The sequence below is a fragment of the Syngnathus leptorhynchus genome, chromosome 1 (assembly GCF_054491065.1).
Source record: "Syngnathus leptorhynchus isolate UIUO chromosome 1, UIUO_Slep, whole genome shotgun sequence".
Taxonomy (NCBI): domain Eukaryota; kingdom Metazoa; phylum Chordata; class Actinopteri; order Syngnathiformes; family Syngnathidae; genus Syngnathus; species Syngnathus leptorhynchus.
The window spans coordinates 22976589-22998916 of NC_141195.1; the positions used below are offsets into that span (position 1 = coordinate 22976589).

Sequence of the window (22328 nt, forward strand, 5' to 3'; positions counted from 1 at the left end):
GCCATATTCCGAGGAATAAAGCGTTTGAAAAAGGCACACATTTTTATCCCTCATAGGGGGCGGCCATTTTGCCACAATGCTTACAAACCAAAATGAGTTTTTATTTCTATTTCACATTTAATTTTGTGTAACACACTCAGAATGATCTTATAGATGAAGTGTGCTATAGAAAAAAAAAGTTTCCTTGCCTGTGATGTTATTTTTAGTCAACAGCAAGTTGCAAAATGGCCGCCACCTGGGACGGAAAAAACAATGTTCGTGTTATATCGATATTGATTCAAATCAATGTTTTCTACTTGACTTCCATTTTAATTCATTCATTGAATAGTCAGTTCCGGCTTACAAAAAAAAAAAAAATGCTTTTGAATTTGCTCAGTAGCAAGCGGATGAGTGAGAATTAAGCATCTGAGTGGCTAGTGTTACATTAGATGTTAATCCAGAAGATTAAAGGTCATGACCTCTCATCCCGTTGCACTGAGCTAAAAAGAATCCCGCTAGCTCGATTCAAAAATGACAACTTGGAGTTGAGCTAAGGAGACCCCAGATTGAATCTCGGCCTATGTGTCAGCAGCGCTCCTCCCAGCGTTGCGACGGGCCCTCTCCGAGAGGAACAGATGTTCTGGAGGCAACAGTTGGTATTGAAAGGGAGGGGCTTGGGGCCATCTGTCCAGGGTCAACCTTTGAAAAGGGATGCTGAAGATGGCTACACGTTCACCGAGATGCTAAGTGTGTGCTTGAAAAAAAAGGGAATATGGACGACATGGTAATCTAACTTTCTTTTAGGACGCCTTTTGTTAAATTAGTGAGCTCCAATAGACACGTGAAAAACCTGAAGCTCAAAAAGCATTGCTTTGAGGTGAACATAAAAATTTTATTTACATTTCAAACATCATTCACCACACGCAATTAGATCATAAAAGTCAACGCGAGCGTTGTCAAAGAGAAGTCAGGTGCGAGCGAAAACCTTTAAGGGCTTCGTCCACCGCATCCCGCATGCCCGCCATCTTCTTGTGGCAAACTTTTCTCTACGAAAACAAAGAAGATTACAAAACAATGTGCGGGCTTAGGCAAACTGGGGTGTGGGGGGGGGGGGCAATGCTCACAGTAAAGATCTTGACCCTCTCGCTCTCCAAGTGGAACATCTCAGCCAGTGTCAGCTCACGCTGGTCTTTCTTCAAGTTTAGGAAGGCACACTTGGGGGAGCGCTTTGAGTGTTCGTTCCTGGGAGTTTATTATTAACAAAAAAAAAGTGGGAGGGGGGGCGTTTTATTTCTTATCCAACAAAACTGAAGCCAATCAGAAGTGCAGGAAAAAAAAGAAAAAAAAAGACACTGACCAGCCTCAACATTGACCACTTGGACGACAATAATAATAATAATAATAATAATGATAATAAATAAGTTTGGGGAGAAACAAAAGGGTAAAATTGAGAAATGTCATTAAGGGCTCAGCAAATTAGGGCAATCAAAAAGTGAATCAAAATTAGGGATGGGCGAGCATTTATCGCAGCCGAATTTTAAGCTTAATAGCGAGGTTTCATTTTGTCCTGGTGTGTTTGAATGGCCAACTTGGCTCTTCTACCACAGCGATCTTAACACGCACTATCAAAGTGATGCCAATGTGGCTGTCTGCTCAGTGTCCATTGGATTTTGGCCCCACCAGGGATCGTCGTCGGGCTCCCAGCCCTCCAGCTCGATAAGACAAAAGAAGCAGCACACCACATCGGGCTCGTTGTCTCCGGGACAGTGCACAAAGCCAGCTTTGGCCATCTGCACACAAAAAGCTGCATGCGCTCGCTTGGATTTGCAGCAAAATGCAACGATACCGCATACTGTTCGGGATGTAATGCTTGACAATATCCGCTAGATGTCGCCATTTGATCAAATGAGACGCTAGAGCGGGGCGGGTATTTCAAGAAATATATGCACTATTTAAGAAGCATGAATGCTTTCCCACTCGGCAAAAAAATATATATATTTATGACAATATGTACATTAAAGTAAATTGAGATCCGAGTGCCATGTCGGGTGTTCATCAATCACTAGAAGATGTGGACAAGCGCACTCGACTCCTTTTGGAGTAAAACCAAATCCGGCACCTGCTTGACTGCAAATCACATCTAGCGCCGTCGTAAGCTATATAAAGTACATTCTTGACGTATTGCATTTGTAGTAAAGTTGCATTTGAATGCGGTGAGAGCAGCCAGCTGGTCTTCTTACCTTTTCAGGTGTGCAGTTACAATCTTCTCGAAAGGGCCAGTTAGCAAAGCTTTCCTCACGTGACTCAAAACTGTACATCACGGCATAAGAGTTAAACCTACTCATTATGACTTCGATGCTGGACATTTTGTTTTCCAGCAGTAGAGTAGATTCGATGTACAATTGGATTGATGAACCTAACAGACCCGAATCGTGACGTTTCCTGGACATTCACGGGACTTTTCAGTTGCCATTGATTGAGTGGGCGTGGTCTTAAGTCAAATGCTTTCCTCATACACATCCATTTCTGTGATCTACACGTTTGTTATTTTAAAGTCAAAATATTTTGGGGAATAGTTTGTCAGAGATCTCCTGTATGCTTTTTGAGCCAATTCAATGATGAATAAGGTATTGTTACGTCACGCAAGGAAGAGGGCACAAATGACCACAGCTCCCTCTATTGGCGGTTAAGAGTATAGTAAAGTGTAAAATGCAAATTTTGTGTTCAATCAATGCAGTGGAAATGGCTGGAGTGATCGCTTCGAAGTGCAACTTTGATTTTCAGTGTGTGTGTTAACATGATCACGCTTAAAATGACTTTTGGAACATCATGACTTGATTGAACTTGGAAGTTCTTCTGGTGACCAGTGTCCGTCTCAGCAGCCTGCTCCCTTCTCCCTCATCCAAACGCTTGCAATGGCCCGCTGTAGATTGTTTTCACACAGCGCTGCAAAAAAGCGAGGGAGGGGAGGTGTTCACGTGGATATGTTTGCGGTCTCTGTGTGCCCACCACCGCCATCACGTCCTTTACGTTTGCACGGGGAGGTGTATGCAAATGCTCCCCTGGCGCCGGCCTTCAAATCTTTCTCACAAGGATGATAATAAGATCTACGTGGTGCGTGCGATGACTAGTTTGATGTAAGCAAGACTTCCCCGGATCGACTTTACGTTTGACCCACTCGGGAAGATCAGCAGACGGGCAATCAATGTGGGCTGCAGGTAAGAAAGGAAGAATTTTCTTTGAGGGCGTTTTGCTTGAATGTGGGGCAAGAAATAGAAGAGCTTTCTATTCGGGATTGAGATGTCAGAGTGGAGGGTTTCTAATTTTTTGGAAGGAAGCCAAGGCTGGTGTTACTTCAAGAAATCACAAAAATAAAAACAAAAGAAATAAGGATGACCTTATCGGAATTTAGGCAATTTTTGGTTGAAGGCAAAGCCGTCGTTCTGTTGGGGGAGACACACTTTAGGTTCTTCACCCAAGAGTGCTTCATTATTGGGCCTGTGGCTTGGTAGAGATGGATGAAGAAAAATTTGTAATGATCATTTTAAATGGAATCGGACAAATTCCCATGGCACCCAGGATGATCTCTCTGAAAGACACAAAGTGCTACGTGGGAGATGTTTGCCATCTAAGATCTGTCACGTCACATCTCTACGGTGAGCAATGACTTGATTCTTGGACTCTCATCTACTGTCATCCAATCCCTTGGTTGGGAGTTGAAAAGACAAAAGAGAATAGAATTTGGGGCAAGCATGTGACCCCGATGCCCTCTTCTCCAGTGGGGGCGGCGTAAAAGTGTCATGGAAGTGCTAGAGTGTGACAGTCAACTTCAACATTCTTCTTCTCTGGGCACACACACACACACACACACACACACACACACACACACACACACACACACACACACACACACTCTGCACACTGTTTTCAAACACACACAATATATATATATAATATAAAAATATAAAAAATACATATATATATATATATATATATTTTTTTTTTTTTTAAATTAATTAATTAATTAATTTATTTATTTATTTTTCACAAAGTGTACCCGAGCCCGTTTCCTTTTCCCGCACGTATAATCAATGGTCTAAATGCAGAGTGATGATTATCTGTCATAGCTGCAAGCTGATAGACTCGAATATCAGATGTGCATGCAGGCTGCGCCCCAATTCAAGGTGAACAAGGTGTTCTGTGTCTCAAATCTGTCGATTCATCACATCAAGTAAAAAGCAACAACAAAAACGCAACAACTCTTTCGACCCGTGAGATTTTCCTACTGTTATGATTGACAGGTTTTTTGTCCAGTCAGACATGTGGAGTATGAGGGCGGGGCTTTAAAGCAGGCAAGTGCAAGTATGTCCGCCGCTTGCCCCGGCTCGCCCTCTCACCTTTGACCGTCGTAGGCGGGTTCTAAATTCACCACCTCGGTGCCAGGAGCCGGCCGGCACCCGAAGTGCTGATATATGAGCTAGCTCAGTGCGCACACTGTATCAACATCAAACCTTGACATCGTAGTACACACAAAGAGCAAAGACAAACTTGCATTTAGCTCTCTGCCGCCGGTTCTTGATAAATGACTGGCATACAAGTTGCCTCTTGACAACTTGACTTTGACTTGAACATACTTCATTCGTTTGTACTGCGCAAAGATTTAGCCGTGTCTCCCCTTCAGGAAAGAATGCGGAGGCTGGATGGTGGATGGTATACTGTAGATCGATGGAGAAATGTGATCCTGACTCTCCTAGATTTGATCTATTCATAGCTCGCCGGATGTTCCTCGGACTGAACATTTCAAGTCTGTTCAACACATTTGTTGCATTCAGTCTATCGGGCAATCAGCATTTACAATCTGAAAAGATCATTTGTTCCTTACAGCAACTTTTCACAAAGTCAAAGCTGCAGGAACTGATGGCTTCGCCGTATGGCTGGAATGTTGACATTATTCCACCGTTAGGGGGCAGCAAACCTCAGTTAATCATCGTTTGCGGGAATGGTCCATGAACCCTTTCGAAATAAATAAATAAATAAATAAATAAATAAATAAATACGATTTATTACGGTGGAGCAGCAACACACAATGGAAGGAAGCTGACTGCCTTGCTGAAATGAGAACTGGAAAGCACTGAAAATGTTTTATTCCCATTTAAGGCAAGCACAGTTTATTGTCATCCCAGCATGTGGAAATGATTTGATTCCTTAATTCTGTCATCCTTTAAAAAGTCATTTGTCATCATCATGACACAATTGTGAGCTCAATCCCCAAAGACCGCACAGGTTGGCCATTGGCAATTTATTATTCATCGAAAACATTCCGTGTGTGTTTCCTTCCTTGACGCGTCTCCCTCGAGGCGCCAAAACTCACCACATCATGATTTCCCATCGCTTCCGCTCAATTCCCTCACCATGTCCGGTGATGCCAAGCAACCCCCTCGGAGGCCCCCTGGCCCATCCCGGCGCCGTCACCCAGCGCCGCCTCTTGGCGCTCTGGCTCATCGGCGACACCCGATCTCCGTCCTCCTCTTCCACCTTCTCATCGTGACATCCATTAAAGTGGCAATGGACCCTGTCCTCGGGGCCCCCGTCTGCTCGACGGCACATTAGCACTCGGACCATTGAACGCGGACAAGGGGCGTCTCTGAATTATTGATAGCGACGCAACTAATGAGGAAACCCGAGCGCAACTTTTGTGCTGACTGAGAGCGACCTTCACACGTGGCCGTATCGATCGCTTCCACCGCTTTTACTTGTTGCCGTCATTTTCATCCGTCCGCCTGTTTGTTCGTGCTTTGCTGTCAGCCAAGTAAACAAAACTAATTATGACGATAGGAATGCAGATTGAGAAATCGGTGAATGATTGCGTTGAAGCTCCACTCAGTTGCCGTCTTTAAAAGAACCTTTAAGCTATTTATTGCCACTCCCACTTTTAGGTTAACACCTATAACCTTAACCTCTAACCCTAACCTTAAAGTCCACTTAGCTAAATGCTAACAAGTGATGTAACACCATAGCGAGGCGAGCAAATAGCCTCTATGTGGTAGAATTGCAATGACTCCAGCATATCATAGTGTGCCAAATGTGCAGGGTCAATATCTTTGGCAAAATGAATGGGATGGATGGAATTTCTATGTATTTCAATACGAAATGATGTGTATTGTGTTACAAGCCTGATCAAGGGAAACAAAAAAGACTCTTATCTCAAGGCATCCCTGTAATATTCCCCTTTGTTGAATCGTGGCCTTTCTATTGTTGACTGACATAAACTGAGGGTTCACTCGTTTGTTGTGTTTGGTTAAAGTAGCTTGTTAAGCTTTTTTTTGCTAAATCGCAGAGGCAGGATCAGAATGCACGTATTTGTCTTCCCTCGTGGAATTTTGTTTGCTTGTTGTCAGTGTTTGCATACAACGGCGAATCTTTACGGATGCAGCCAGTGACTCATCGCCTCCTCCTCCAAACTTAAGGAGTTTTTGGTGCATGCATGGAGGCTGAGAGGAAACCCATGCAGCGAGGTGAAGCATCTCGCTCAACTCGAAGAGACGCTGTGAACATCAGACAGCGTTTTTCCGTAGCCGCGGGCTCACATGTTTATGTCTTTTCGTCTCCAAGCATACACGGCCCGCCTGCCCGCACGCCCGAGGGGGATTAATTTTTTGACAGCTCCGTTAAGCCTTCTCTTAAGCTTTGCGCTAACATTGCGCCAGGGTGCTTTTCAAAAGCCTCTGCCATGCTGCGACTCCTCTTGATTGTAAAAGTGAGGAGCTGTTGCTGCTGTTGGTGCGCACGCTGAGAGGAGAGGCGGCTCCTTTTTCCACAATGTTTCATTTTGTGCTCCCTTTCTCCTGTGACTTTGCGCTTCGTCTCCTCCTCGCTGCCACTCCACATCGCTTCATCCCTCTGTCTCTTTGCATTGAGTCGAATCACTCCCCCCTCCCCTTCTTCTTCATAGGCTACTGCTTCCTCTGCTTGTCGCCTTCCATTTCATCTTTCCTTTTTGCGTAACCCCCCCCAGTAGGTTAAGAGAAACGGTAGAGGCAACGATTTAAATAGAGAAAAGGTTCGTTCTTTGGCAAGTCATACAGACGCAGAGGAGACAACAATTGCGCCCGCTAAACAGATGTGACAATCCAAGAGCCTGCAGGGAGGCGCTGCGCCGCGCCGCGCCGCGTGTGCTTGTCTGTGCAAAGTCAATGCGAGAAACGGGATGGTGGGAGGAGATCGCCTTCTCGGTCAAGCTCCTTCTCTCCTTCATGACTTCCACTCTGCATGATGACAAGTGTCTTCTGCGGCTCCCATTGGTGCTGGCTGCCACCAATCAGAGTGAAGGCATGCAAGGTGCCTCTCGGTTATACGCAAGCCCAAAAACAACATACAGAGCTGGTGAAGATGTGTGTGTGTGCTAGTTGAAGCGTCAGAATGAAATGATACTTGTGAAGAAGTTGCTTGTCAGCTGTTTCTTGGAGATCACTGCAATCCCTCCTGGCTACTGAGAAGAAGAAGAAGAAGAAGACCTTGGCTCTGTAGTCTTCCTCTCTGATTGGTTAGCTGACTTTAAATTCCCCCGCCCCCTCCTGACTCTCCCCTCTCTTGTTCCCCTTTGCAAGTAAACCCCTCTGTAGTGTCCTCAAGCTTACCTGAGCCACAGCTGCAGGAACACTACCTACCCCCTCATCTAAACACACACACGTGAGCTTGCTCTCTCTCTCTCTCTCTCTCTCTCTCTCTCTCTCTCTCTCTCTCTCTCTCTCTCTCTCTCTCTCTCCCTCGCTCTCTCTCTCTTTCTCACATCCACACCTAGCTTTTCACCTGGCGAGTGCGGGCATAGCGGACGGCATGCGCAGCAGCAGCAGCGGTGGCGGCAGCAGCAGCAGCAGCTCTCTCTGCTCCTGTCAGGCTCTCTGACTTGCCTCCTACTGGAGTGCACCTCTGAGGAAGGACTTTGGAGATATCCGTCCCCAGAACCTTGCGACGGGGCCATCATCTGACCCGGCATCCAGCATGATTTTGGGTGAGTTGGCAGTTTTGACTATTTTATGCGCACGACGCTCGTAAGGTCAACGGTTTACCCGGCTGACTAATTCCTCGGCTAAGCTGGCGGCTCTTCATTAGTGGTGGCGGTGTGAGCGGCGGTGTTCATTCCACATCTGTCAACACAGGCCGGCGGCGGGGTAAAAAGCTTTAAATCCCACTGAGGACTTGTAATTATCATCATTGCGTGCCATTAATATGGCAGGTGTGAGCCATGACAGACAAGGTCAAATTGTTTAGCGCTCAATTGTCCGATTAGGACATGTTTAGTCATGTGACCAGGGCTTGAGGAGTTGAAGATGGAACCCATTCCAAAGCTCGACAGTATTTACAGATTTGGGGGGGGAACCGGCGTCATCGGATGCCCTCAACTCATGTCAATTCAGTTCAGCAGCAGCAAAAAAAAAAAAAGAGTTGAGTTCTGATGCAGTCTCGCTGTGTTGTGACTCAGCCGGCCAAGCGGGCGCTCGCTCGGCGCTTTGGCATTTAGTATTCCGCTCTCGTAGTGGCCATGTCTGACAGTGGAAATCCCGCACACACATCGTGCACGAGCGCTCGCCTCTCCAAGTCCACATGGCCGATCATGCGTGATGTGTTCGGGCGAGGAAGGACAATGTTTATGCATTTAACTATATCTACCTCGTGCCCGCCAGCATCTGCAAGCAAATGTGTGTGTTTATGTGTGTGTGTGTGTGTGTGTGTGTGTGTGTGTTAATTGCGTCGCTATGCGCGCTGCCGGAGACGCCACTTTGTGTTAACGCATGCCTGGACTGATTCGGGCTCTGCCCTTCTGCTCTGTGGGCAGACGTGTTTTCAGAGCAGGCGTCTCATGCAGACTTTGAAAAGAACAAAATCCATTTTGCTTTCTCTTGTTTGTCATTCCGGCAGAGTTTGCGTTCAGGTTTTTTTTTGCCGGAGCTTGCTGTACTTTAGTTTGTGCGTGGCGCTTGTGATTGATACTAAAGTTCCTCAGCGTCATCGACAATGGCTGCCGAAGGAGCAAAACGTCAACCGTGGGTTGGCTTTGGACGATGACTCTCGTTTTTTTGTTTGCGGCCTGCACAATGCAGAGTCGTACTTTTTTGTCCCTTTTTATGCTCCGTCCAATCTTTTAAGTGCGGCTAGAACACAAACAATTTGAGTTGTGACATTCCAAAAATGTAAACCCTCGTCAACAGCTGCCGTTTGCTGTGAATGACCTTGAGCGTCCACCTTCTACTGTTTATTTTGCACTCGAGAGTCCATTTTGGAGAAAATAACATCATGAAGGTCGTACAAGCCCCGGTGGCCATTTTTCAATGTGACAGTGGTAATTATGGGAATGTCAGTAGAAGGGCTCTTTAGTTGCCCTCCGGGGCAGCCCGTGGATTAGAAAGTCAATCAATTGGAGCGCACTTTGGAGGCAATCGCCCCCATTTGACTGAATTCCAAGGAGCGTGAGTTCATAACATTGCAAACACACCATAGAAATAATCTCAATAGGCGCCATTGGCACGTTTATCTATTTTGAAGAATTGTTCACTCTTTGCCAATAAAATAAAAAAACAATAAAAAAAGAAACAAATAAATTGGCACATTTATCTATTTTGAAGAATTGTTCACTCTTTGCCAATAAAATAAAATAAAAAACCAATAACAAAAAAGAAATAAATAAATTGGTACATTTATCTATTTTGAAGAATTGTTCACTCTTTGCCAATAAAATAAAATAAAAAAAACAATAAAAAAAAAAAAAAAAATTGGCACATTTATCTATTTTGAAGAATTGTTCACTCTTTGCCAATAAAATAAAATAAAAAAAACAACTAAAAAAAGAAATAAATTAATTAAATTTTTTTGGGGAAAATGAATGAATAAATAAATATTAAACAAATTAGGAAATTGATACGAAAATGCCAATACTTTGACATATAGCATCATTTTACGTCTTTCATCGGTCAAGGAAGGAATTTCTCAGCTTCCTGTGGATTTTTTTCTGCGTGTTTCATCTACCTTCATCTGACGCTTTGTATTTTGACGCCTAATCTGTTTTCATAAACCCAGGCTCGCTTATGACCCGTCTTTATGGCTAATGATGATCATTCCATTCACACATGCCCCGCCCCCTTGCACTGCCCTCAACTGCCTCCAGCAGGTCAACTCAAAGTGACACAAGAGAGAGAGAAAAATTTGAGCGGATCAGAACTTCTTGCCCATTTTTTTTTTCAATTGCTCCCTGTGTTTGTGTCAAAGCGACACACTAATTAGAAGGCCTCGATGAGGCAGACATTTACCAAGTACGCAAACACACGTCATCCCTCTGGCTTTTATTTGCATATTCGATAATTCTGAAGATAAGCTTGTGTTGAAATCGTCTGGTGGAGCACAATTTTTCAAACCAGTTTTGTTTCACTAAACTTATTCATGCGCCATTTTGCTAGCCATCCATATAGCACGTGCTAGGGCCAAAGCTTCAAGAAATAATTACGAGCCTCGCCTTGGCTCCTGCTGGACTCGTGAGCGTTCCAGGCCGGTGACAAGTCAGAAGCGAACAGATTGCAAGAAGAGATGCCAGGAAAAACACATCATTGGTGATTAGCTGAGTGTAAGCTACGTACGTCGATGTGGAGTCGTACATCTGATTCGTCCGCTTGTCCACAAGCCTGTTTTGTCAATAAACGTGCGGGAGACTCTGACGACGGGAGCCGTCATTGGGCTGGCGCGGAGGAAAGCGTTTGTGGCCGAGCGCATCCTTCTTTGTGTCACATTATGCGGAGCGCCGGCGAGTCGGAGGCCGTCGATCTGTTCTTTGCTTCACGCTGCGCCTCATGCTAGCTGATCGGAAAGCACCTCCGAACATTTTCCCGCTCGTGTTAGCTCGTTACACTTGAGCTTCTCAATCTCGCTCGCTAACGAGAATTTGGAAAATGAACTCCGCCCCGACAGTGTGGTTGCGCTCGAAAGCATTCAAAGCCTTCTGAGACATTTGGGGGGGTGGAAATTCTCTTGGTTTGTTAACCGTTTTAAACAAAATATTTTTGTCAGGAACCATCGTAAAAAGTTAAAGGCTTTTATCGATCACCTCGTTCGGTAAGATCCGAGCAGCCGATCATCAAAGCAAACGTGTTTGGTGGGCAGAGATGACGCGTTATTATTTCTGAGCGACCTGAAGACGGAACGAATGCAGTAAAAAGTGCAAATGAGCTAATGGAGGAGATTCCTCCCAAAAGACAAATCGATTGTCCTTGAGAAGCAACAAGGTCACCGTGGTGACGAAGATGCACGGGAAGGCGTGGGAGAAACGTGCGGCACGAGCGAAGGGAATGACTAAGACGATGGCCACATACTCGTCTTTCAATTCAAAATTGGCCCACGGGAAGAAACGGATTCCTTTCAGCAACGCACGCACACACACACCAAGCCCAGCTTTCTCTTGTATGGTCTGACTCATGGAATCTGGCCCATACGAGCTTTATCCATGACATACCGCTGGAAACGCCATCACCTCAATTCCTGATCACGACCATCACAAAGGCTATTTTCTTTTCCGTCCTCGGGATAATCACGCACACACACACAACCTGCTTCTTTGCCTTCCAAGAAGCTAATCCTTAATGTTACAGCGAGATTCTCAAAATAGCCTGATTGGCTATGTGGAGACTGCCAACGAAATCTTCCCCTGTGTTAGTGACAAAAAAGATGGCAGTGGTTGGAGTTGTGAGCGAGCCCAATGTGTCGTCTAGCCCGCTGACAGCCCGCACGTATTTGGAGTGTTGGTTCAAGGAGAAGCCGCTGCAGGTCTGGTATGCACACCTGTCTCGAGTGTCTTGAAGAGAGCGTGTGAGAGGGGGCTTTGCCAGGACCTGCCTCACGCAGCGCCCCCTGAGGCTAGAGGGAGGGGCAGGGCGGGGCGGGGGCGGGAGATGCCAGAGGTGCAGATTAGAAAGGCTGTCAAGGCCAAAGCGGGAGCTGAGGACATCCGTGACGGCGTGTGACGCCATAAGATGACGTTCCCGTTGCAGCATTTTCAAGAGTAGTTTTTAAGCCGCCTTGTGAAATGTAAAGCAACACGACAAAAAAGATCATTTGCAAAAGCAATGGAAGCAGCATTAGCATATTGATGCACTTAGAAGCGCCACCACACGTTGACATTTGAATAAAGACAGCAAGGCTTGCAGATGTGAGGAAAGAACATATGCTTTTATCTTTTCAGCTCCTTTTTTCTTTCCCCCCGGATGTTTTTCTATCAATGTTATTTTAAAGTGACGCAAATGTCGTACTACTGTCCGAGAGAAATCATTTCAATGATATTTTTGGTTTTATTTGCAGTGGTGAATTTCCAAAATTCACATTCATTCACAGCAAAACTGGAATCCATGGGAAATAAATATCATAAAAAAATAACCCCCACCCTCGAAAGAAAAAGGTGGCTGATGAGAACAGTGTTGCGGAAAGCAAACCACGTGAGCCGCAAGAAAAATGCTTGCCAGTTACCTCGTTTTCTCCACCAAACCTGCGATGACTTGTTTTGAAATGTCCCAATAGATTTGGTTGGCACTGCCACAAATCTTTGCTTAGAGGATTAGCTAGCAGGGAGACAGCATGTGTCGCGTTACTTTCACCAGTTGCTCAGCAAGTTTCCTTCCTTCCTTCCTTCCTTCCTTCCTTCCTTCCTTCCTTCCTTCCTTCCTTCCTTCCTTCCTTCCTTCCTTCCTTCCTTCCTTCCTTCCTTCCTTCCTTCCTTCCTTCCTCCCTCCCTCCCTCCCTCCCTTCCTTCCTTCCTTCCTTCCTTCCTTCCTTCCTTCCTTCCTTCCTTCCTTCCTTCCTTCCTTCCTTCCTTCCTCCCTTCCTCCCTTCACATGTAGTCTGCATGTAAAGACTGCACATGTGTGTGCGCTCTCCATCCCTCATGGCAGGCAGCTAATGCTCACACGATTTGTCAGCGCGTCCCCTCGGGGAGCATCAGCTGCCCGTTTGGCACGCCTCCTCAAGACACAACAAATTAAGGTCACAGCAGGGCTGGACCACACGAGATGTGTGCAAGTGTATGACTTTTTTTTTTTTTTCCTAAAAAACTCTGCTGACCCCTAAAAATGGACCTGACTGCAGACATTTGTCATCAAATGTCTCCCGTCCTCCTCAACGGACCCTCGGCGAGCTAGTTTGCAAGATAAAAGGTGACACCGACCCTCTTTTGAATTCAGGTCAGCAGACAGACATGAAGGTTCTCCTGGTGGCACCTTCAAAGCTGCTCATCTTTTACTCGAGTACTGTTTTTGTGTTCCTTTAGCATGTGCACGGCACACCCAGGAAAAGTCTGTATGCTGTTTGTTTGAATTCTTTTCATTTTTGAAATGTCCTCAACACTTACTGTGGTGGATACTAAATCTATAGAAATACCAAAAAGTTCCAGGGGGTTTGTCCTCAGCAAGGCAAGGTGAAGACCTCTGTCGAAGGGCGGCATCATATTGTGCCTGCCTGTGCAATCCCTAGCTGCAGGGAGGGTGACCTTCACGGTGGGCGGGTGGGCGGGCAAGCTGGCAAGGCAAGCAGGCAAGCTGCGACAGGCAAAAAAGGATGGCGGCCTTCGATGAAATATGCCACTTTAATTGCGATAATTACCTTCTATGTTGTTTCAAACATCACTCGGCTGATCCAAGAAATTCCTTTTCCTGGATTTCAATGACTTGGCCTCCGCTGGACCAAATGCACAGTACAAAAACATCAATCATCTTTGTTATTCAATCTTAAAGCTTGGGAGAAATTCAAACATGATCCTCACTCCATTTTTTTTTGCTGTAGTTCCCTAAGGGCTGAATAAAGGTGACTCCAGTGACAGAGATTGTTATTGGCAAAGAGGTATGGCCGATGACGCAGCCAAATAGACCCCTGCTCATGAATATTGCATGTCCCAGTACCCCCCCCCCCCTCCTCCTCCTCCTCCCTGAGAGCGAGCAGGACAGCTGGCTTGCTGCGTGGACGCATGGTGCAGAACAAGGTGCCCCTTTTTTTGGGGGGGGGGGGCCCACTCAAATCAACTCGGAGACTCCATATACCCCTGAAGCTTTGCTGCTCTATCCGTCAATTCTCTTCATGCCCTTGCATTGTCATCCTTTGACTCCCTCACTCCCTCCCTCCCCCCCCGGCCTCCCTCTCTCCCAGCTCCTCTATTTTTGTCAGCGACAATCACTGTATTTTCCGCCTCACTGCCCCGCACTGCCGCAGTCTGAGGCTCCTATCGAGGCAGACTTGAAAGCGAGCGAAGGAAAGCCATGGCAGGGAGTGGGCGCGTACGTTGACGCTTTGTTGCCGCTGTCACGTCCGTCGGCCGCCGAGCGATGAACTCGCACTCTGTCCGTGACATTCCGTCACATGTCGGCAAACGGACTCAAATGCACATCACGCCTGCGTGCTCAATCGTGGCTTTCCAGTGGCGCAAAGGCAGATTGTGCCATATGGTAACATTGTCCTTCACGAGAGCACCTTGAAAAATATAATATAGTCTGACCCTTGAGTGGGTTTTTATTTTCAAAACAAATCCAGTGGTGCCTTGAAGTCCTCGTTTGAGCCATGTTTGTGGATCAAAGCACTTAAACTGTGTTCTGTATTTTGTCGTAGTTTTTTTATGAACAAATATTTAACGACACTCAAATCAAATGTAAAGATAAAACAGATTTCACTCCATGTTTTTCTTCTCCTTCGGACTGCTCCTTGCAATGTGCCCGCCTTGCCACCTGGGGGCAGTGTAATGCATACGGAGACACACAAAGAAGTGTTTCACAACTGTGTCAGTAATCTGCAGACACATAAAAAAAAAAGAATACTTTGAGCATCGCCTTTAATATGTTGCTCCGGTGCTTGCGTTTCAATATTCTTATGTCGCAAGCAATTTCACGGCGCACCAACACAAAACATTGTCACAAAATCAACAATTGCATACGTCTGCAAAAACAAAATCATCATATGGAATTTGGTTGTTGAACATACGCTTAGACGTTGAACACCAACATATGAATTCTCACATTCTTGCTGCAGTAACTTAGAAGAATGTGAGTGTCATATTTTCAGATGTTTGGGGGCAGGGAAGCGTCTCGTGTGTGGGAAACATCTTTCGGTATCACCCAGGTGGCTGAAGCTTGAAAATGTGCTTGCACTGCACTTCACAGTCGCACGCACACACAAATTGAGACTGACTGCAAGCGTGTCAGCGCAGCCCAGAAAAGAAGCAAAACACAGCGTCAAGCCAGCCAGTGACAGGGATGGCGAGTGGATGGGGGCGGGGCTGGTGTGATTGGCCTATTTTGGATGTCTTGCATGCACGTCTTCATGCTGTTTGTACAATGAACATTGAGTGTAGAAAAAAGAGCCAAAGGGTCGCAGAGGGGGGAAAAAATCAGCGTAAGCAAAGACGCTGCAGGTGAAGGTGACAAAGAAGAGAATTAACGTCCCGCTTGAGCTATGGGGAGAACAAACAGGACTTAAACACACATCAGGAGCGGGAACACGAAAAATGTCAATTTTTTTATTTTCTCGAGGTGGCTTTTCCAGACAAATTTCAGCAGAGCTTCTGGAGGTTACAATTTAGATCAGCAGCGCAAGCGAGGGTGTCACGCTGACTGCTTGTTTTTCGGAGGTCACGGTGGCATTTTTTTTTTTTCGTTCGATAATTGCAAACCGTTCCTTGAAAAGGTTTTTTTGCAATTGCGCCACGTACGCCATCATAACAAAGTATGAACAATTTTATTTATTTATTTATTTATTTATTTATTTATTTATTTATTTGTTCGTTCGTTCGTTCGTTCGTTCGTTCGTTCGTTCATTCATTCATTCATTCATTCATTCATTCATTCATTCATTCACTTATTTATTTATTTATTTATTTATTTATTTATTTATTCATTTATCACCAGCGTCCTCTTTGAGCTCACCGACGCAGAGTTTGGTGGCTAATTCTCCCCAGCCTGTCGTCTCCCTCTCTCTTCCCCGAATCCCCTTCTAAATCCTAATCCCCGCTCTACCTTTTTCCATTTCCCGCCTCTTCCCGGCACCACGTGGCTCTCTCGGGCCGCCATTGGCTCGGGTGTGCGGCGCAATTACGGAGATGACGGCCGCTGTCAGTCAGCGGCTCACGGACGAACGAAGCCGGCCGGGCCTCTCCGACATGCTAATGGCGTGCCAGATTCAATCGGGCCTTTGTATGGTAGCCGGAGCAAGATGCTGCTCATTAGCAGAAGAATCAAACAATGAGGCCGAGCCGCAGTGCCGGATGTACTCTCCTCTTTTTTTTTTTTTTTTTTTCCATTTCTGCTCCTCAGAATGGTGACGTAGGCTCGAGATGCATCGACACTAATTTGCTGGCTAATTTAATAGCGTGTCTTTTAATTCTTCAAGTCTACGCATTTCGGTACGATTGCGAAACTTATTATCGTCACACTCGGGGGCCCGTAAATGGATTCCACTTTGTAAATAGTTGAGTGGCAGCGCATTGAAATCTTGCCGATTCAGCATTTCCTGAGTCATAATTAGCAAAATTCATGTGCAGAGGAATTGATTGATTCTCCCACCAGAGGACATTTCTCTCTTTGCTAGCTGTCAAGTTCTTTTTTTCCTCCAGCCAACTCGCTGTTTTTGGCGAGCCAGGGTGTCGCAAAACGTCAAAGTCGTTTTGACAAATGAGAATTTACTTTACAAGGCTTCGTGTCTGATCACAATCAAAAGTCACACCTCGCAATAGTGTTGCCGTCCCATTTCTTCATCGATGCTCGTCGACAAGGCGCCTTGGATCGACTTTCAAAAGCCGCAATCCGCGCCTTGCCTTTCATCCACGCTCGGCTTTGTTAAAAAAAAAAACTTGTTGGAAAAGCTCACCGTTGTTCATTTTGTTTTGACGTTTGCTGTGATCTCACGCTCGGTTGCGCCACAGGACTGAGATTTATGGCGGCCGGGAACGACGGTGGCTCGTCGAGTGATGCAATCGCTGCTTTCTTGGAAAAATATGCCAAGTGTGCACCAAAGTGAGCATTCATCCAATTTGGCTTGTGTGGGGAAAATGATCATGTTTGGATTCCTCCCTTGGAGTGTCAGCTGTCCTACTGATGTCCTTTGTGGTTTCTGCAATGACAAGTGAACCCGCTACTTAAAAAGATTGGGCTCCGTTTTGCTGGCTTAATGTTAAAGGACATGCTTGTTGCTTGGTCTAATCCGGCCCCTCCCCTGATGGAACATTCCTCCCACTGCCCAAACTACATTTGGGCTGATAGAATTGCACACCTGAGGGCGCAGGTTCCTGGGAATAAAGTTCCCGGCTATTGTTCCAGCAGGGTACCGCCCGCTCAAACAAAAGATGGAGAGGATGTGGGGGAGGGGTGGCTGCGGGACGGAAAACAATGGAGGCCAGGTGGAAGGAGATGGCGGCGCGGCGGTTCATCTTGCGTCACTTTGGTAGCCACGCCCCCTTTTTTTTTGCTCCTCCCCACTTTTGTTATCCATGCCCACAAGTCTTGCGGCAGACACATCAATGACAGCCAAAAAATTATCTTTTGTGTTTAGGCGGCCCCCCCCCCCCAAAGGTCAATCATCAGGCTTGGATTCCTTTGCTAACACTTTTGACCTTTGCACCGTGCCATATCGCTGCAAGCTGTTAGACTTGAATCGTCCAATGGCTGCATCTTTGCACAATGTAAATATATTCTATATTGCACTAAAAATCTCAAAGAGTTGAAATAGAGTTCCGGATCCCGATGTTCATTTGATAAATTATGAATTGTTTTTTATTGCCAAGTTTACAAAACTCAAATTTCTACCATTTGTGTGCTTTCTGTTCTTTCCCAGTAATCCAGAGAGTTGCGATGGCATTCGTCTTCTTCTCTTTTGCATGTTATTGTCTGCGTTGGAGCCCTCACCCCGAGCTGTCCTCTCCCATTAGCTATTCGTCTGACCTCAAAGCGGGCCCGACAAAATGATTTTGTCCCAGGGCCTCCGTCTCGAGTCCACGTTACCTTTTCATCACGCTTAGGAGATAACCATCATGAGGGAATGCCGTGGCGGTGAGCCAACTCTGGCATATTTTCATTAAGTATATAAATCCTCCTCTGAGCGAGCGAATACGTGTCGTGACATGCGGCCCGCAGACGCCGACTCGATGGAAAGCTCGGCGCCGCATACTTTTAGCGCATCCACCTTCGGCTCGCTACCATTTATTCGTACACCGTTGCCCAGTCAAAGGACTTGTTTGTGTAAAGCTGGAGAAGTCAAGCTCCGCTCTGCAGGCATGTGTGTGTGTGTTAGCCAGAGGTGCCCCCACCAAACACACACGCGTGAAATCCCTCGAGCCACAAGTACAAAAGCCGAGCGCTTTTGCAAAGGTCCGCTTGCAGGAGCCAGCAAGAGATTTATCTGGAGGATTAAGGGAGGTGCATCTGTGGCTCACGTGCACTGGTGTGTGTGTGTGTGTGTGTGTGTGTGTGTGTGTGTGTGTGTGTGTGTGTGTGTGTGTGTGTGTGTTCAAGACATTGCGCTTTGCCGAGGTCACGAGCAGTCATTCCACGATTCTGACATCGCTCGCGTTCGTCTGTTGTTTTCTTCTAAACTAACCGAGCGGTAATTAAATGTTACCGCGTGGATTCGCCGACTTAGCGGATATCAAAGCGGGATCAACCTGGGAGGGCTCCGACGTGTCACAATCATCCCACCGGGGTGTCATTACTATTGCCTTTCATTACAGCCAGCCCATAAATTGAAGCTTCAACTTGCCTTGAAATTAAAACAATTGCCGCGAGCTGAGATTGGCGTGTTGCCGGGTTTTTCTTCATGAACCCGAATGACCTTTGTGATGTTTAGCGCAGTCAAAATTATTGAATTATTATTCTGTAAAATGGTAGTTTGGGATTGCGGAGGGACATTTCAGAACTAAGCCACCCGTGACCTTTTTTGACACGCCTTCACGCGTGCACATATACCTTCCGTGCAACTTGTGATTGATGAAACGTATTCTTTTTCCACTGCCAATGAAAAATGAATAACTGCAGTTTCTTGAGGAGTTGTGACCGTCTCCATGTCTATCATGTTGCCTGTTTGATACTGCCCTCAAGTGGCCAAGACGTGAACAGACAGACCACCAAATCAATCATTTTGTTGAATCTAACTCCATTCCTCAACTCATTCACTGTTAATCGTTGACGTCTATAACCGTCATTGGTAGCGAACGAGTAAAGCAGCGACAGTGTGCTCTTTTCCAACGTTAGGAGCGCTCCAAGTGTCACGATGCAGTCGTCCCCACCTGGAGGCTGACAGATGCTCAGCAGAAGGCAATCTCCACTTGACAGCATTCTGTCTGACAAAGTCGCTCTCTCTAATCCAAAGTTTGTCGAGTGCATCGCTTAGCATCACCCGCGCAGAAGCTTCCTCTGATCTCATCCGGCGCGCTTTGAGTTTGATGAACAAGCCCGGGTGTCGAGAAAGCCTCAAATTACATCTTGCCGGTGCAGAGGCAGGTAGATGGAAAATTTTCCAGGCCAAGCGAGAATATCGTGTAGCCCCCAGCAATCCCTGAAAGGAGAGCAACGAAAGCTTTAAGTCGCGGGGGTTGGAATTTGAACGCGCCGGCGGATATTAAAAGGCTTAATCCGAGAGCTTGCTGAAGAGGAGTTTTGCCGCGTGGGGCCCAACGCTATCATCCTTGACAGAGGTCAAAAAGGAGACGAGAAGGGAAGAGGAGAGATGATGACCGCCGAGGGGGGGAGGGGCAAATTGGCTTCGATAGCAGCACGTGTTTAAAAATAATCTTGATTGCATTGTGAATGGCCTGAATAATGAATTGAGTCTTTTTCTCTATTGCTGTAGTTTGAATGTGTAAAATGTCCGTCGAAATTAAAAAAAATGTGACATCGGTCTGATTGCTTGCACTGGCCTGAATTGATATTTGAGCGGATACTTTTGTCCCAAATTAGACAATTCATGTTATCATCGACGGACTGGTTAAATGATTGATGTTTCTGCTTGGACGGTGACGTTGGCTGGCAGACTGAGGCGGCCCAGAACATTTCGCAAAATTGCAACCCAAGCAATTGGTCAAAAATAAATAAATAAAACTAAATAAATAAACAAATAAAAAATTAAAATAAAAAAGAATGAAATAAAAATGAATTGTGATTTGTGTGTGCAGGAAGTATAAATCGTGCCGGGGCAGCGGTGCCAGCATTCTTGCGGACCCCAACAATGATCCAATCCCACCTGGACATGAAACCCTTCCTGCAGTTCTCCATGGAGACGACACCTCCTCCTCCCCCTCCTCCTCCACCTCCTCCACACGGCTTGAGCCTCTTCCACAACTTCAGCACGGTAAGAAACCGAAGGAGCCGGGGCGGCTTGGACAGTGACGCCGATCTCCTGCGTGATGATTGGATGAACTGATCCAAAGACTTGTGTTGTGTTTGCCGGGTAAAATTTACATATAAATAAAAAGTCTGGGGGAAAAAAAATGAGCTGCTCTCCTGGAATGAGCAGAAGCCACCGCTGCTTCCAAATAGATCATCTGTGATGAAAGTCTGTTTGAATGAATCAAGGCTGCCAAATGAAAGGTAGCAACACACTTCAAATGGCACAGTTTGTTTGATTCAGCGTTTATTGTGACAGATTGGGACTTTCCTTCTCCCTACGGGCTTTGGAAAAATGCTCATAATTCAGAACAGACCGCCGAGGCTTTCAACACTTCATCAATTCGGCCCTATGTTGCTCCTCCAAACGGCGTTTGAGAATGTCAACATGTTGTTCATCAGTATGTTCAAGCAGCACCGAGCTTTGTTGCCATTGGGGAATGACGTCAGGATGGCTTCAGTATTTCACTCGTCAAATGATCGCTGGCTCAGAGAGTGGCAAAGATGATTCTTATCTTATTTTCTTTTGGATGAGCAAAATAATTGGAGAATGTTCAAACTGCATTCTTCTTCTTATTATTATTATTATTATGATTGCAAGTCTTGAGTGATGGCAGTAGAATGAAGGTTGAAGAACATATGGAATGATTGGCATTGTTTTTTATCGTCAGTAGTCACAGTGGTGTTAGCAAATAAAAATGCAATGACATCATAGTTTCCAATTTGGGCCTGAACAATACCGAATTGATAACTTCATGCTCGATTTGGGTATTTGTCCAAAGGGGGAGCAGCCGTTGCCTTTTTTAAGCACCGTCAAGAAAAAAAAAAAAAGCCAGGAAATGAATTTGTATATGATCCATAAAGTATTTCATTGTTCTTTCAAATCTGGCTTTAAGGCTTGTGTTAAATATTGCAACTACAAGCATCAGTTCTACTCGCATTTTGTTACCTAAGCCATTTGTCAATAGCTTCAAACCAGCTGCTTCTATTTTTTATTTGAAAACAAGTTTTCCACCAATCGATTTTAAGAGAAAAAAAACTGCGCGTGTAATGTGTATGTGCGGCCAGCAGAGGGGGCCACTCGGCCGATGTAGTCTAAAGCAAGTTGCATGTTCAATTTCAGCTTTCATATCTGATTGATTTACAGAAAACTGGCCCTGATAGTTTTGTGGCTTGCTTGCGAGTCGTGTCTTGGAATTTGGATGGACTGATGGACGGACAGACAGACGGTAACGAGAGTGAAAGTGATTGGAGCTGAGAGTGCTGCTAGAATAAAAGAACAGCGCTCCCCTCGAAACTGGAAGGACAACTGCTAATTGGTGTCTTCAAATCCTCCTGGTGTTCTTTGGGCTTTCTACTTTCTGTTGAACGTGTCACTGGAGACTCAACATTTGTAAAAGTCCTTGTAGCTGGCACTCTTGTCCTCTTCCTGATTGTGTCCATCCTAATTAGCCTTTCCTTGACAACATGGCTCGCTACCTTAATGGCCTTTCTTACTCAGCCGTAATATGATTTGTCCTCCACTTGGCTGTCACTGCTGATGCTTTTTGGACAGTGATGGGTTTGCTTTACAGTAGAGTACACTATGTGTTGCTCCCAATATAGATTCCCCGAGTGAAATGAAAGGTCAGCAATTGGACTTCAACCTGCAGAATAATAAACCCTCCTTCTGTCATGAATTCCTTTTGTAAACATTTCGACAGAAGTCGTTAATCTCATTATCACAGGCAGGGAATTCCGACCACTGCTTTGTAACTCGCGGAGCGGCTGGCTTTTCTGCCCTATGACGACAAAGTACCATCTGGAAGTTGCTTCCACTTGGCTCTTTTGAAAGTCACAGAGCACATATACATCCCGTGCGCTGGTCCGAGTTGTCGGGCAAAGCGAATGTTTCAGTTTTCATTGGCCGAGCGATGGCAAGGAGAAGGGGGGGGGGTGCTCCTATAATCCTTCAAGCACATCCAG

General features: G+C 45.8%; 2 protein-coding genes across 3 annotated transcripts in view; one reads left to right on the forward strand and one right to left on the reverse strand.

Moving 5' to 3' along the window:
* Positions 1–850: 850 nt before the first annotated feature.
* birc5b (baculoviral IAP repeat containing 5b) lies at positions 851–2453 on the reverse strand. Its single transcript, XM_085916962.1, has 4 exons — positions 2220–2453; positions 1660–1769; positions 1104–1221; positions 851–1025 (listed from the first exon to the last, which is right to left on the reverse strand). Exons 1-4 carry the CDS (start codon positions 2427–2429, stop codon positions 936–938), a joined length of 528 nt encoding a protein of 175 aa, XP_085773088.1. The 5' UTR covers positions 2430–2453; the 3' UTR covers positions 851–935.
* Positions 2454–7858: 5405 nt separating this feature from the next.
* znf385a (zinc finger protein 385A) overlaps positions 7859–22328 on the forward strand; it is a 30498-nt gene continuing 16028 nt past the window's right edge. Inside the window, exons 1-2 of one of the 2 annotated variants that reach the window (XM_085921316.1) lie at positions 7859–7990; positions 20153–20328. In XM_085921316.1, coding sequence (XP_085777442.1) covers positions 7981–7990; positions 20153–20328 — 186 coding nt within the window. In that variant the 5' untranslated portion in view covers positions 7859–7980. The remainder of the gene's footprint in view (positions 7991–20152; positions 20329–22328) is intronic. The other variant, XM_085921318.1, reaches the window with a different exon arrangement.

What these genes read in the sequence shown, in the direction of transcription:
- birc5b (XM_085916962.1), bottom strand. Translation starts at nt 2,429, where the DNA reads ATGTCCAGGAAACGTCACGATTCGGGTCTGTTAGGTTCATCAATCCAA. An exon ending in GAGCCCGACGACGATCCCTG is followed by an intron (nt 1,222 to 1,659) that starts GTGGGGCCAAAA and finishes ATAAACTCCCAG; the next exon opens with GAACGAACACTCAAAGCGCT. An exon ending in AGAGGGTCAAGATCTTTACT is followed by an intron (nt 1,026 to 1,103) that starts GTGAGCATTGCC and finishes TTGTTTTCGTAG; the next exon opens with AGAAAAGTTTGCCACAAGAA.